Source organism: Vulpes vulpes, chromosome 12 (genome assembly GCF_048418805.1).
Source record: "Vulpes vulpes isolate BD-2025 chromosome 12, VulVul3, whole genome shotgun sequence".
In the NCBI taxonomy this organism is placed as follows: Eukaryota; Metazoa; Chordata; class Mammalia; order Carnivora; family Canidae; genus Vulpes; species Vulpes vulpes.
This window is the reverse complement of record NC_132791.1, coordinates 107,015,732-107,032,246: the sequence shown is the minus strand read 5'-3', so window position 1 is coordinate 107,032,246 and position 16,515 is coordinate 107,015,732. Positions and strand designations below refer to the sequence as shown.

At 45.1% G+C, this 16,515-nt stretch overlaps 1 protein-coding gene across 3 annotated transcripts in view; it reads right to left on the bottom strand.

The window, feature by feature from the left end:
• KCNJ1 (potassium inwardly rectifying channel subfamily J member 1) overlaps nt 1–16,515 on the bottom strand; it is a 52,256-nt gene that overhangs the window by 17,344 nt on the left and 18,397 nt on the right. The window contains exons 1-2 of one of the 3 annotated variants that reach the window (XM_025998819.2): nt 8,741–8,882; nt 3,399–5,834 (exon numbers count right to left, since the gene is read on the bottom strand). The exons of 1 other annotated variant lie outside the window; for it this stretch is intronic. In XM_025998819.2, the coding sequence (XP_025854604.1) occupies nt 4,695–5,834; nt 8,741–8,776 (1,176 nt within the window). In that variant the 5' untranslated portion in view covers nt 8,777–8,882 and the 3' untranslated portion in view covers nt 3,399–4,694. Of the gene's footprint in view, nt 1–3,398; nt 5,835–8,740; nt 8,883–16,515 lie in introns of those variants that run through there. One more of the 3 variants, XM_025998820.2, reaches the window with a different exon arrangement.

Below are 16,515 nucleotides of genomic sequence, written 5' to 3'. Positions count from 1 at the left end.
TCCAGGAGGCCTTGGGCCTATTGCTTTTATCTGGTGGCTTCCCCTGGCCCCTGTCACAGCCCCCCTCCCCTCTGTTTTCTCTGTCCAGGAAGCCCCAGCCAGGGTCCACCCTGTGGACCAGTGTTCTCCCCTTCAGCTCCTCGGCTCCAAACCCATGCTCCCACCCTGTTTTGCCACGTCACTAGTCATTTGCTTTTTATAAAGGGATGCTTATGTCTATTACTTCATTTAATTCTCTCCTTCACCCTATTTCAAACCTCAGTTTTACACATCATAAAAATTTCATCATACGTAAAATTTAGCCATCTGTCAAGGCCCCTCCACTCGTGAACGAGGTAACTTGTCAAACATCATTTGGATGGCTGTTGCTGCAAATCCACCACTAACCATATTGACTTGAGCAAATCCTTCATTCATTCATTCGCTGATTCAAAAACCACTTATTGGCCATGTGAGGCACCGTGTCGGTGCCAGAAACACAGAGGTAAGTGGAAAACGTAGACAGTGTTCTCCAGGGATAACAGAGGCTCCATGTCCCCATCTGTCAAAATGGGAATCACACCTGTCTCTACCTCCGATGAAAGACTACTGAGAGATCAAAATAAAACAACACATATACACGTATATTTAGCATATATATAGATATAGGAAGGTAGGTTGCACCAACAGGCTGGGCAGATGTTCAGGATACGCATGATATTTCCAGATGCTGACCTAGCAGGTTACCCAGAGGCCCTGGCTAAACGCTACCTCTTCCTAGGACGTGGTAAGTCCAGAGAGGTTTATGAACTACTAGCCAAGGGCTAAGTAATGAGGGGTTTCTCCCAAAGCATAAGGCAGGACCAGGGACATGTGCTGACTATCCTTGGGTTCAAGGTAAATGTCTGATGGACCTGGTGAGTCCTCTCAGATGGGGGGCCTATGGCAGGATGCTGACTTGATCAGCTTTCCACACGTGGTCTTTCGAGACAGATCAGAGTTTGAATCCCAGCCCTGCTATTTCCTAGCAGGTAATTCTGGACAAGCTCCTTACCTGAGCTGCCTCAAGTGACAAATAAATGTAAAAGTAGTACCTCATAGAATCATTGGGGAAATTAAAGGTGATGTATATGAGCTCTTAGAACAAAACCTACAACATGGGAGGAACTCAATAAGTAGTCCCTGGCGTTAAATTTCTCCTGCCATAGCCCAGGTCTCCGGGTGTCTCACCAGCCTGACAGATGCCACCGTCTTGTACAACACCCCCGGCAGTCAAGGATGTATGGGCTGGAGACGCAGGAGTGACCCTCTCCAGTCCCTGGGCCCTCCAGCCCCGGTGCAGAGCTCCCTGTCTGCAGGGCTCGGCTCCAAGGAGTCCAGCTGGGTGCATCTGGCTGGGGAGATTAAATTATTTTTGAATTCCTAACTGAATGTTCTTTTAATGGAAACTCAATGACAGGCATTGAAATAGATTTCCTCCATAAGCCCTCCTCCCGCGGCGCCCCCCCACACGGCTCTGTGTTGCGCTGTTCCCGATAACCTTTATTCCCTACCCCTGGACTTTTATCTCCCCAGTGACAAACAGCCCTTGCTGGACAGAAAGAGGAAATTCCAGTCATTGTTCTCAAACTTCTGGCTTCCAAAATAAAATGCTCTATCTCCCCTGTCAAGCTTTGATTGACATGCACTTCCTGGAATGGCAGACAACAACGGCCCAGGGGCGGGGTCAGGGGCTCATTTGCATCCTTTGCATCAGAGGTTTTCTAGATGGGGAAGGATCCCCCATGCTCCTCACCCAACCATCCTGTTGAGAAGCAGTGTCCCCTTTTGTGAAAATGGGACACTTCAAGGAAGGCACCACCTCAACTGTCCACACAGTCCACCAGGAGAGTTCTTCGCTGTCCTAGGGCCTGGCCATTAGCCATGGAAACAGTCTACTCATCTCACTTCTTAGATTGGGCAGCTTCGAGAAGATCTTTTCCTTCTTCCCCTTCTCGCCTGTGGAGTAAATGTTTAGACCACCTCCCAAATCTCAAGTCTGAATATTGGCACTTGAGTCGACCTAAGTCCTGGAGGATAAAGGTTGAGAGCCTCCAAATCAAAACCCCCACAGCAACAGAGCTAAATTAGGCACTTTAAGGAGGGGAGGGGGGTCAGTGCCAAGCAAAACTCTGAATATGGTACAGCATCATGGGATGCAGTTTTTCTTGGAAGGAATAAGAAATACTGAATTGCTTTCAGAATGGATAGATAATTCAGCAAATACAACACTACGGTGCACCTGTGGCAAATACAATACTAACGTGGTCAGGTCCTGTTATGAACAATGTTACTTCATTGGAATAAAAACCCTGCCTTTAGCATTAGCATCAACTTTGAGGCAAGTTAGCCTTCTGGAATCTTCTATGTCCCATTTATTTTCTTTACTCACTGAGCTCTTATGCCTTTGGTCATCCCCTTTTTATAAACATCCAGGTTTTTTTCTATGCTGCTTTCAGGTTCCAGCCACTCCTTAGGATTATTAACAGGTACCTGTGGACCCTCATTTCCTCAGGGCTTTATTGGATGTAAGAATATTAATGTTTGCTAGAGGTTCAATGGGAATTACATTAAGAAAGAAACTCCAGGTAGCAGAGTGCCTTAATCCCAACAAAGGAATATTTGAAGGTGCAGATTTCCACCGAGTAACCCAGAAAGAGATGCCAATAACAAAGATTCTGGTCGATCAGCAATCTTAACAATCAAAGGGAGTAGATTTCATAAGATCCTTTCACTTCCAGCAATCCCAGAGCATGCTGTTAACGAGCAGACCAGACCAGAAGGAATGTGTCCTGACTCCCCAGTTTATGAAGGGACTACAGAGTCATAAAACCTCATGACAGTGGGTCAGTAGAGAATTCTGGCTTCCTAGAGCTTGTCATACCTCATTTCCTCTAGCTTTGTCAATAGATCAAATTGCGGTGCAGGGACACTTAGAGGCACAGAGTCATCTCCCGTGTAGGCCAGTCATGTCCAATGTTATGGCCACTGACAAAGTGCACAACTCTTAGCCCATCAGACTCCTTACTAGGTGTGGTCAGAACAAACTGATATAATGTTCAGATATAATGAATCTGAACAAACTCGTCCCCAGGCCTGGGAACACAGAACCTTCCTCAGTGAAAACTACTGCAGCTGCCATCTTATGTGCCAAGACACCCTGGAGTGATTTGATGGAATGACAAGGGCTAAGGCATGTCTGTAACGACAAGGTCAGTTCCCCCAGGGTAAGCTGGTGTTGAGACACCATATGGTCACATTTGCTATCTTCCTACCCCTTCTACGTCACCCCGGAGAAAGTCTATCCTCAGCAAGGGAGTTGTCACCTGATGGTCTCTTACAATTAATGTGCAATAACTGACACTTTTGGAAAGCTCATGCACAGCTTCAGAGATTTAATATATTAATCAACACACTGACAACATTTTGATTCCTAAGCAGCTTTGAGTCCCATTCCTTCCAGAATAGATTCAAAATAATGTCGGTGAAGAACTGAAAAGAGACATTCACAGTAAAACCCTTCTCTAAAGATCAGCCCTTCCCTTTTGAGGAAGATGTGGTGTTGGGCCTCAGAGAAAGGCACACCTTGCATTTTCCTCTCTGTGGGGCCACAGACCATCCCTTTCCTTCCCACACTGCTCCTTTAGAAACAGCATTTCGGTTATAAACTCAAGGCAGAAAAACACAAGATACTTTCTTTTTCAGAAGCACTGGCAGTACTGGCCCTGCTAAACTGACATTACACCTTTAACTCTTGGCTGCCTTCCTGGAAGATCGGGACATATTCTTTTAACTAATTTGTAGCCCCTTATCCCGCCTAACACAAATTGGAAGAAATATCACCACCATTTTCAAATCAAGCATTCTTTCTTCAGGAAGTGTTCATTGAGATGTTAGAGTGGTGATTCAGCCCCTGTCTAAATGTAACCGCGTGAGATTAATTGGGCCAAAACCCAACTCTGAGCTGTAGGGTCTGGATGTGCCATAAAGCAGGTTGAGCTCACTGCTCCTCTCCACATAACATATGTAGAGATGCAGAGTCCATGGCCTGAGCCTTCCCTTGCTATTCAGGAGACACAGCATGACCTAGACTAAGATAAAGCTCCAACAACCAGAACTGGAGAAGCTCCGAGCCTCACAAATGTTCTTGGAGTACCAGTCTTTTCTTATCGTCTCTAATTAGTTCATCTCCTCCAACCAAATGGCCTCCAAGGGAGTCCATTTTTCCCTTGATAAAAGCCAGTGTTACAACAAAAGTGCCTTATTTATCATCAGTATAATCAAAATGGGAACATGGTTTTTCCCTGACCCTATCTGAAGCTCATAACTTCTTCAAGAGACTTGTAGGATCTCATTTGGCCTGTTGTGAAATTTTATGATTTTGTCTGTTTCTATCAACACTGCATGATTTCAAATAATCATATTCAAGATTCCAGGTGAACTCCTATGGCTTCCATACTGTCATTTCCTATGAGAATATCACATGTTCCGATGCAGTTGCCTTGTAGAGCTATGTGTCTTGTAAGATGGTGGCTGTTGGGTTCAGAGGCATGGTCCTGATAGACATTGAAGGCTCTTGTCCTAATTTCATACCCTCAAACTGTCGATTGCTTCCTAATACTTCTAGTCACTAGGTATCTTCACGACTCTGCTTTACTCCCGTTGAAAAGCCACTGTCACATTTTGGTGTCATCTGTTTCATTTACTTCTGACAAGATGAAGTTGGGATTGTCATAGCCTCTCTTCAGCCTGGCTCTGGCATCTTTCTCATTATAAAGGCACAAGGCACAATGAGGGGTCTCCACCTCCACGGTCTTGCTAAAGTTATGGAAATCCACTCGGTATTTCCCTTCCTTAGTCTTGGATACTATGGGAGCAAAACGGTAGCCCCAGAGCACCTCTTCCGGGACATAGGACGTCCGGACTTGGCAGGTAGCACTAGTTGATTCCACTGTGCCATCTAGAAACACCACTAATTCAAAGTCTTGCTGGAGAAGGGTCTCTGCTGCCATGTGGAAGAAGGGGCTGTTTTGATCAATGACATGGTAAATTGTCAATGGGGAGATGAAGAATAAGTTTTCATTCCCTGCATCAACTACAAAGTTGATATTTGTCTGGTCCAGAATAATGGTCTCTCCTTCAGGAGTGACTGTGGTCTTCAGGAGCTTTCCATATATGTGACTCCCAATAAGGAGGCTCTTCCTAAGATTAGCCACTCGGATTAGGAGACAAAGCTTCCCGCCCCGCTTGCTGATCACTGCATTCTTGCTGAATGTGATGGTCTTGGCACGTTTTTTGGGTCTGGAGATCTTGGCTAAAATGGCGCCGCACATGAAAGAATTGATGATGACCCCAATTATAGACTGGGAAATCAGGAGGAAAATGGCAGTGCCACATTGTTCTGTCACACACCTGAATCCATACCCAATGGTCACCTGGGTTTCCAGAGAAAACAGAAAAGCTGAGGTCAGGCCATTAATGTTCTCCACACAAGGGGTGTGGTTGACAGAAGGATGGAACTCAGGGAGATCTTTGTGAATGTACGCCACAGCGTACCACAGGAGACCAAAGAGGAACCAGCTCCCCAAGAAGGTTGTAATGAAGATGGTCATTTTGTATCTCCATTTGAGGTCAAGCACAGTTGTCCAGATGTCCACAAAGAAAATAAACCTTGATTGTGCCTCCACATTGCCAAACTCTATGTTGCATCTTCCGTCTTTGGAGACCAGCCTTGCTCTTTGCCGAGAATGGCCAAAAAAGTGAGCAATGAACCATTTCCGAAGGTGTTTGAACATTCTTTCTGTCAACGCTCTGATCTGAAACACATCAAAAACAAAACAAAGTTTTGTTTATACCCACAGGGGACGAGGTGACTCACGTAGAGCTAACTGTATCTGAAAGACCATTCAAAACAATCTGAATTGCTGGTCATTCAGGAAAGCTGACAGTGTATTCTGGATACCACAACACTATTTTCAATAGAAACTTTCCACCAGACGACCATATTGCTTAAACATAAAGAGGAAAAATAATTACAGAGAGATAGAGATGGAACAAGCTTAAGAGGGCATGTATTCAAATGTTTCCTGACCATAGTCAGTGGCACAGACACTTAAAAATGTTTGTGATAACCAATTATGACCTGTGCTATGATTCATTTGATACTGTTCTTTAACTCTCCTTTTCCTTTAATAAATTTAGCTTGCGCTAAGCAAAAATATCTGTGAAACAGAAGCTGGAAGTACTATTTATGTTTTTCATGATATATAAAAATAAATAGCTATAAAAAAGGTTCACCAATATACTACCTAAAGCTTCCTCTTTACTGCTATTATCACTCAATAACAAAAGAAATCTTGGCTCTGGAGCACCTGGGTAGCTCAGTGGTTGAGCATCTTCCTTTGTTTGGTTCAGGTCGTGATCCTGGGGTCCTGAGATCGAGTCCCGCATCAGGCTCACCACAGGAAGCCTGCTTCTCCCTCTGCCTATGTCTCTGCCTCTCTCTGTGTGTCTCTCATGAATAAATAAATAAAATCTTTTTTAAAAATCTTGGCCTAATTCAATTTTCTCATTTATCCAATGGAGGGACTGAGATTTAGAAAATTTTAATGACATAGTCAAAGTCACGTACCAACTAGAGGCAGGATGACAACTAAAAACATAAAACATAACATTCCCTGCTTCCAGTCTAGAGGAACCTCTAACATGCTGCATCTCAGCTATCAAATTTTATATTCTCAAGTCAGATTTGCCTGAAACATTTTAAGACAAGTATTGGTGAACTTCCTTTTTTTTTTTTTTTTAAATGCTCGAGACTATTTAGAACAGAGTTCCTCAATACAATTTGGCCAAGTCCTACCATATGACAGAAGTTTGCTCGGTGGAGCTACAAGCCTATTTCCTTTCTCTCTCCATGGTATGTCAAGATTCCTGAAAGGAATAGTATGGTGGTCACCACTAATAGCTCATACTTCCTTCCCTGCTTCTAAGCTGAAGGACTGGGAAGCTCTGATTTAAATAATACTGCATAAAGGTAGAACCACGCTTTATTCACTCCTCTATCCCAGCTGCTAGCACAGTCTATGGGCACTTTTACTAGTTATTCAATGAACATAAGATGGAATAATTCAGTGAACGAAGTGAGCTCTTCAAGATACTATCTAATCAGTGGTTTCTTGTTGATGATATTATTGTGACTTCCAGTTTACATCAAAAAAAGTGAAGGGAGGGATCCCTGGGTGGCGCAGAGGTTTAGTGCCTGCCTTTGGCCCAGGGCACGATCCTGGAGACCCGGGATCGAATCTCACGTCGGGCTCCCGGTGCAGGGAGCCTGCTTCTCCCTCTGCCTGTGTCTCTGCCTCTCTCTCTCTCTCACTGTGTGCCTATCATAAATAGAAAAAAATTTTTAAAAAAGTGAAGGGATTTTCCCCTAAACAGCCAACAACGATGAAACACACTGTCATCAACACTAGACTACCTCCTCCCAGAGACGTGCCCTCCCCCACTCCAAGGTGTGCCCACCATGGTGAGCAATGTCTTCGTGGTATTTTTAATTAAATGCAAATATGTTTCTAAAATAGATTTCAAAATCCCCCTTCAAAAAGGTGTTTATTCATACAAACCAGGAAGCGAAACCAACTTAGTGATAAATTTTAAACAAAAGTCCTATCCCACAGTGTTTTGTTCACAGCCTTCAACCAGGTGAAAACACAAGAAGCCAACACCAGGTAGAAGTGATGAAGGGAAAAACCACAGGTATGGTGATTTGAAATGTTGAGGACGAGCGCTAAAGATACAAGGAAAGAAAATGCTACCAGGAGAGCAAACAGCAGTGCACACACTCAGAGGGCCCTGCCTACAGCCCACCCAACCCTCACTGACCTCAAGTCCCCAAAGAGTCTTAGGGGTTGGTCCCAGGTGAGGGCCACTGAAGAAGAATCTGCCCCCTAGTCTCCCCCAACCCCTGGCTCTCTCCCTTCTCTGCACACACATAGTTTCTCCTGCTTCACATTCACTGGAGGCTTCCTCCCTTTCGTGGGCTCATCAAAGCTCACATTGCTTTCTTTTTTTTTTTTAATTTAAATTCAATTTGCCAACATATAGTATAACACCCAGTGCTCATCCCATCACATGCCCTCCTTAGTGCCTGCCACCCAGTTAGCTCACACTGTTTTAAAAGCTCTTCATTGAGTGGTTGTCACCTAAGATAATAAGTTCTCAAGCCAACATTTATCAGGCGAATCCGCATTCTCTTCGTCACCCATTATATTTCCAGTGATGGCTCCTGAAACACAACTTCTGAGTTTTTCTTCCTCATGCCTTTTCTCTTCTAGTCTCTCCTAAGTTTGTTTCATTTTTGAAAATTTCTTTTTTTAAAATTTTTTTATTTATCTATTTATGATAGTCATACAGACAGAGAGAGAGAGAGGCAGAGACATAGGCAGAGGGAGAAGCAGGCTCCATGCACCGGGAGCCTGACGTGGGATTCGATCCCGGGTCTCCAGGATCGCGCCCTGGGCCAAAGGCAGGCGCCAAACCGCTGCGCCACCCAGGGATCCCTAAAGAATATTTCTACAAGGTGAAGAAGTAGCCTCTGATTTATCTCTTGGATAAATTTGGGTCTCCATGCCTACATTACTAGTCAAATATCCACCTGGCCTTGCAAAGAGCTAAAACAAAAGCAATCAGCTTATAATGCTTTCCCCAGACCTTCTGCACTTACCAACATCCTAAGCATATTCCGACCCGATGTATCCATGCCTGGGGAATGCAAAGAAGTGGCCTTGGGAATTGGTCTCTGTCTGCAGGCTGATTTCTTTTAGACTCGGCCCTAATTTATTTTAGGCTTTGGTCAGTGGACTGATGCTAATTTGTATTAACTTAAAAATGCTTAATTTGATAGTGGAGTTGGGTGGTTTAAACCAAGGCAATTGGTTGTTCTCAGACCAAGCCCCAAGCCAAGTATGTTTTTTTTTTTTTTTCAAACCTCACATGGCTTGAATACCGTCATGCTAAGACATGACAACCCCCCCAGCTAAGGTCTCTGGGCACCAGGCATGGATTGAGTTCCAGCATTTTCCTCCTCTCCTTTGCCACGCTCTATATAGCTCTCTTGCTGTTTCTCATAGGTCATGCCTATTAGCTTTGCAGCAGAAAGAATCAGTTATCATCGATCTCTGAGCTTGTTCTCTGAAACCTGCTGAGATCCTGAGATTTCCAAGTGTTCACAAAGATGCAGGTGAATATATAGACTTAGATCAGTACGTATTTGTAAGATGAAAGCAAGATCACACCAGGAAGAAACGAGATACCAGACCACTCTCTCTGTACAATAGTCTCTGTTATGTAAGAAACTCAGATCTAAAAGCAATCTTTATTGTTGGATTTATTCTATAAAATCTGGCATTTACTGGACGTGCTTTTCACATGCACCGGGTTAGCCAATGCTGTTGACTTGTTTATTCAAAGAGTGAGAAGAATTATACCTAGAGAACATAAGAATGTGGGATACATCCATCCCTTGCCCAAACCCATCATTCACCTGGCAGACCCATTATAATCTGCACAGAGCCTCCTTTGCTTAGACAATGACATCTAATCTAACCACAGACAGAGCCAATGTGTATTTTTTGTACTATGGGGCGGTCAGAGATTGGCCATGGTATCTGGGTTGTGTAACAGGTACAGCTTTTAGGTTACTTTCTATTGAAATCAGTAAATCTTAATAGCAAGCAAAGGGCTGGACATTAGCTAATATTTACCGAGGTACTCTTAGTGGTCTGGCAAAGCAAGTGAATTGTATTATTGCCATTTTTTTTCTTCAGTGCTCCAGTATGCTTGTTCTGTAAAGAGTCCGTTCTCAGAAAATAGACTTTCTGTAAACTTTCCAAACATCGAGTGTATGCTTATTGTGTATGATTTCAACAACAAATACAATCTACTGCCATTCTCAAGGGGCTCATGTCAAATGGGGAAGTGAGCTCAGGAAATCAGCAAGTACAATGTGGCGTGGTGTGTATGTGCCCAAAGGAACACCTTTGCTAAAATATCTCTATCAGATGGGTATCCGACCTCTGCGCAACACTTCAACTGACAGAAAGCTCGTTGCCTTTTGGCATTTGTTAATATATTTTTCTATCATTATTCAACAGCATTGTGTTGCTACTAGTGCATGTGCCAGGCACTGCGCTAGGTGTAGAGAAGCAATTTTTACCAAATGGACACAGTCCTTGTCATGGCCAAGAAGCTTCCAGTCAAGGTTAGGGGTGGGAGATGCCAGGATGAGAAACCGTGGGAGTGTTCTGGGGAACACTGTATCTGAGGGGCAGAGAGGTATGCTATCAAGGGTAGGCCTGAGGATGGTGTTGGACTCCCATGTAGTAGGAACTATAAGTATTTCTTGAGTGATGACAAAGAAACTCATCAACCCATGCATAAAAGCAATGAGTTTGCCATCACGTATGTGGGTCCCACTCTAATCGCAATGTTTTAGAAGAGACACACCTGTGTGTGTAGTACTAAGCAACTGCACCATAATTGTGTGTGAACCAGGCAGGGGCAGCAGAAGAGCATGTGAGGGGCTGAAAGAGGTGCTGAGGAAGTAGATAACAGGGTGCTGGGGGGCTCAGCGACACGCTAAGCTGGAAAAGCAAGCAATGACCACGCACTCATTGGTGGAACGCCATGTGAGATATTTTCATTATACACCTAGAGAACGGACTGGTATGAAGAACACTGGTCTAGCTCTGCTTCAGGGACAATTCGTTATAATTCTAATTAAGTCGGAAGTCTCTTCTGCTTATGAGCCCTTCAAATTCCTGAAAATAAACGTTTTCCTCCTGGAAAACGCCAAAAGAAGTTTTAGCCAAAAAAAACAAAAAACAAAAAACCACACACTTCATTTGAATGCAACTCCCACATCAATCAAAACTCCCTTCATTTTAAGCGGAGCGCCCATGGTGTGTACCTATTGATGATATTTAAAGAATCAATACAGAGGTGGTGCATTTGCAGGTGTCCACCTGAGAACAAGCCAATCTGGATTTGGGGCTTCCTACAGCACTTATCACAATGTCTCCTGCCTGGTGCCAGCATGCTGGGCAGCCACAGTATCCAAGGGAAGAGAGCAAAATGACTTTGCTTTTGCTGCCTCTTATTTGGAATCACAAAGGCTCTTATTTCTCTTCAGAGAGGAGAAAACATTTACTCCAGTCTACTTTTTCATCAAACCTCTCATCACCTTCGTTCCATTCGGGACATTTCTGAGAGTTGAGATTTCATGTTAGAGGTAGAACCTATTGGGTTTGGGTCCCGAGGGAAGTCAAATGATTTTTTGTTGTTCTTTTGCAACAGGGGCGGAGGAGAAATTCAAGTTTCTGTGAAAATTTACTGCTTTGTGTAAGCCAATAGTCAACTGAATCAACAAATATTGCTGAGGACCTGCTGTATGTAGCAAGGCATCGAAGGGGATTCTGGGTCATGGTCTCAGTCTTCTTCATTGACATAATCAAGGAAACACTCAATTTATTGAACATTTACTATATATCAGGTGTTATGCTAGGAAACAGAAAAAGTTAAGAACCGCAGCCTCTGCTCCCAAGTTCCTCACAGATAAGAAGTGACTGGATTATTGCGATGTGGCAGGTCTGCTGCCACCCTAAAACAATTGAGGATGGGGTTTCAAGCAGCCATCAAAGAGGAGAGTGGGTGTCAATCTTGGGTGTCAATCTTATACTCTTCAACACACAACTTTGCTAAGGTGTGTTGCACCTAACTGCTACCACAGAGCACTTCCTGTTTTCTATGAAAATGATCTCAAGCTATTGTAGGATAGCCACCCACTGGATTTGCAAATACTCAAGACCCTGATGAGCACTGAGTCATCTTAGCTCCCGGACTACCCTTTCCTACCCAGAACCTGTTGGAGACAGAGGGCTGCTTCTGTCTAGTTCTGTTGGGTAATTCTGGGAGGAGTTACTGCTCATGTCTTTAACAGTATGAGGCAGCTCACTGGAGGTCAACATGGGCTCTTCTTAAACAGATCTCGGCAAGGCCAGTAGAAAGCATTTTTCCTGGTCTCATGGCACGTAAAAGGGCATCTGAGCCTCAAGACTCTGCCTGGCTAGATTTAGGAATGCATTTCAGGAACAACTCACCTTTCCTTTCGGATAAGGGTTTCCCGGATCCAGTCCACCGCGAAACCACAAGTCTGCTTGTGTCCAGGGTGGGAATGCAACTCAGGCCTTGCTGGGTACCTGGCTCCTTCCAAAGAAAAGAGGGTAGGAACAAGAGCCAGGGAACCACAAGGTCCAAGGGTGTTGGTGCTCTCATAAAGGACACGGTGTTCTGTAGACTTCTCTGGAACCAGCTGGTCCAGGGGCATTATCTGAATGACTGCAGAGGTGTGCCAGGCATAGAGATTAAGAGAGGATGGGAGGACCTGGTTCAGGATGTTCATGGCACAGGTAATAACCAAAGGCAGCGTGGCAGGTGGAAGGAAGCCCAGTTTGGGTCAGCAGAGACATGGATCTACCCCAGCTCTGTCACTTAATGACCAGGTGACCTGAGAAAGCCACCTACCTAGTCCTTCTGAGCCTCCGTGTCCTCACCTGTGAAATGGCTGTTAAAATATGCTTTCAAAGACTGCCGTGTGTTTTCAAAGCAGTCACATAAGTGATTGCACACAAGTTCCTAGAACATAGTGATTAGACAGTAGTCAACACTGTTATTACTAGTCCACAAATTTAAATGTGTGCAACAGTTTACTCAGGTGTCACTGACCCAAGCCATTTGGAGTCTATACTGTGTGGAGTTCAATGCGCTACACTGGAGACAGCAGCTGGGTGAAGGCAAAGGCTTCGAGGAACGTGACAAACGTTCCATCAGGGCATCACTGCCTGTGAGCTGTACCGGCTCCGGAGCCCATCCCCGCACATGGACCCAAAGACCCGGGAAAGGTGAACGTGTTTTTATCAAGGATTTGCCTATAACAAAGGCAGAGCCTTATCTTGCAGAGGTGGAAAAAGGATAGAGGGAAGAAGAATTATTCTTAACAAATCTGCCCAGAGCTGTGGTACCTGGGGTGCCACTGTCCTTCTCTCACCATAGATATTGACACTCGATCATATTACTGAATATATAGTTGCAAAGGAGACAAGCAGCTCTGACATCTGGGGTCTTGGCGCTGCCAGGGGCTGTCCTGGGTCTCACAACTACAGCTCTTTTTCTAAACATGAATAGTTTCACAGAACATCAACCTCAGATGAGGCCATTCTGTAATCATGTCTGAACACAGACAATAACCTGAGCATCGTCCAAACCACAAAAAATGACCAAAAATCCCCCTATCTCGACTATTAGAAGTGATCACTGCTTCTTTACCAATAATGACTTGAGCTGTACACCAGCCCTGTCCCCTTATAGATGGTAAGATTTACTGACATAGTCACTCCTAAAATCACTGAGTTACTGACATCTAACCCAAAGCAAAGTATTGCTTCCTTAAATCTTCCCCCAAATCACCTAAACAAGTCCAAATCCTATTTAAGTGTTTCTAACACTCAGTGAGGCCGCCCGCAATTCTTCACGGCATGTGTTCTCACTAGCCTCAAAAAGCCAACTTGTTTAAGTACAGGGGATGTTCCTGGGGCTCTTCGGCTGGAAGGTTTTGATGCCACTAAGACAGAAGAACACACAGAAGAAAAGGCGTAGCTAAGAAGTCATAAAGCCATTTCATAGGCCATCTGTTCGCTTTGCACATTTGTTTGCTTTTGTATCCGGATGTGAAGAATCAAGGAAATAACCAAATTTAAATACAAAAACAAGTTATTAAAAGGAGTTAAAATTTTCAGATGCAGGGTTTAAGCTCTATCTAGATGACTTGCTTACCATGACCAGTGGTCATCCTGACAGCATTATATTCGCACCACAAAGACCTATATTTCTACATGGCACCTGGATTGGATCCTAGCAGGAAGCATCAAGGGGTGTGACGTTCCCACTAATTCAGTCAGCCTGGGAGCTAGTGAAGCTGGACCCAAGCAAGATATCTTCAGGGTCTTTCTTCCCAGCCTCTGGTGACAGCGTGCACTTGCTATGGAATCAGAAACCGACGCTTTGGAAGCTGGATGCTTATTCTGTGTGTGTGTTCGTTATTGTTTCCTTACTTGTCTCCATAATGGTTCCTTAAGGTACTTAGGAAATGCTAGCATGAGCTTCCCCCTCAGCTACATGGAGAAGGGCTTCACCTCTGCTTGGTTCACAGTTTTGAAGAGAAAACAACACACTCCTGGGGGCTGTGAGGAGCGGTGACAGCAGAGAAAAGTACTAGAAGACAGGAGAAACTCACAGCCACACAGGTGGATCCACCTGGTTTCTATTCCAAGGGTTTTTAAAGAATTCTTCTCTTCTAAACTTCAGGGAGTTCAGCTCTTTACCAAGAAGGCATTGCTTCATTGGGTCTGAGTGGACTGAGCCACAGCTAACAGCAGAAGTCAAGGTAAAGTGAAGATGCGCATCTCACGCTGAGTGAAGAGAAAGTCTAGGGCTGAGAAACACCTCCCGAGATTGGGAAATGACTATGAAGACTCCACGGAGGGCTTAGAAACCTGCTCACAGCTTCAGGAGACGCCTCGCACTCTCCTGCACCCTGTGTGAACAGCACCCTCTAGAGTACAATGCAATATGGTGCCCCATTAGAGCTGTGAATTTTGGGGGTAACCAAAAGCCTCTGATGTTGGCCCAGGCACAAGAGTAAAATCTTCTATGTATATTTTAGTGTTTGATTCTCATAATAAACCTAGGAGTTGGGGGAACTTAGGTTCAGTGAAGCTAAGCAATTCTCAAGCTCACAAAAGCAAAAAAGGCCAAAGAGCAAAGATTAGAAGAATCTAGATTTGCCTGACTGAGAAGCCCCTGTTTTTAAGCCCTGTGGTATATACTCAAAACAACTGAACAATGTGGGGGGAGAAGGGGAAGGCCAACATTTTTCCTGCACCTACCTACTATGCACCAGAAATGGTGATTTTCCACTTATGTCCTCGCCTAGTGCAGAGATCACATAGCACAGAGGAGCCATCAGGAGATAAAACCTTTTTTGAAGACAGGAAACCTGAAAGGATAAGGCGGGTTCAGATTGGTGCATAGGGGGTGGGTTTCCAAGGACAAGGAAAAGCATGGGCAAGAGCATGAGAAAAGGGAAGAGAGGCAGAGACTATGTGCAAGGCCGCGGGGTCGCCATGGAGAGGGTCTAGGGTTGACTGGATTGGATCCGAGGGTGCAGGCTGGAGGAGGCCACCGGCCCCGATGTCGCAAGAAGAGCCTCATGATGCCAGGCAGAGATCAGAAAGCGTCATGAAGCCGACGTAATTAGGACACAACTGCAGAAACAGCTAAAGATGTACTGTCAAGCATTGTGCTTCCTGTGGAAACTTCTACAGATTGTCCTGGCTTGAGCTAACTGTAGACAATGGCCTGAAGTCATGGCAATGACATCTTCCATTTGGGGACGTTTATGGATATCTACAGGGGGGCATTACGTCATCGTCCACAGTCAGAAGTTCACTGACGGTGAGGCTAATGAGGGAGGACGAGGAGCTTCCCCCTCAGCGGAAGAGGAGACTCAGCCAGTGATGGTGAGCTGAGCCTGGTGCCCTCACTGCTCCAGCAGGAGGGCAAAGGCCCTGGCCTTGGAGTTGGCCAGTTCAGCGATGCTTACGGAGTTCCAAGGTCATCCCTGGTCAACAGCCGGGGATACAAAGGAAGACATGCAGGGAACCCCCGGTGCTCCACTGGCCCTCCTCCCCATCCCAGGCTGGCTACTTGGATTCAACCTACAGGTCATTTCTCAGAAAGAAACTTAAAGGTCAGTTTTGCCAAAAGAGAGGAGTCCCTGAGCACACCCCTCCCCAGTAAATAAGGCTCCCTCCCCTCACAATATTGTTGTACGCTCTACTTTTTTTGGGGGGGTGGGTAGTATTTATAGGCCTTTCAACTTACACATTAACTTTCATGCTGACTTGGGGGCAGTGACCCCATCCACATCCTCCGTTGCTATATCCCCCAGTGCCACCCAGCCCAGTGCCAGTCTCGATACTCAAAAAAATATTTGTCAAGGACAGAAATAGATCCAGCGAGGTGTGAACGACTCCAAGCGCTTGGTTTTCAGAAGGGGATGTGGGAGGGTAACAGGGCCTCACACTGCTCTCTAATGGCGAGCCTGGGTCTCCGCAGCTCCAGGACAGGCAGATGGCCGGGGCTTGGGGCCACTGGCTCCTCACAACCAAACCCTTATCTGGCTTTCTCCCGGCCTGGGTGGTCTGCTGTCTTGTTTACGGAGAGGTCAATGTGCACATCAAGCCACTTGCCTCTGGGGAGGCGCAGAGGATGATTTTCAAGTCTCCACATATAACTGAAATTTGTAGTGACCAACACAACTCCCTGGTTTGGGCCTGGAATTTGCCGACTTGTCTTTGTCAGGACACACTCAGGATTGGGGTG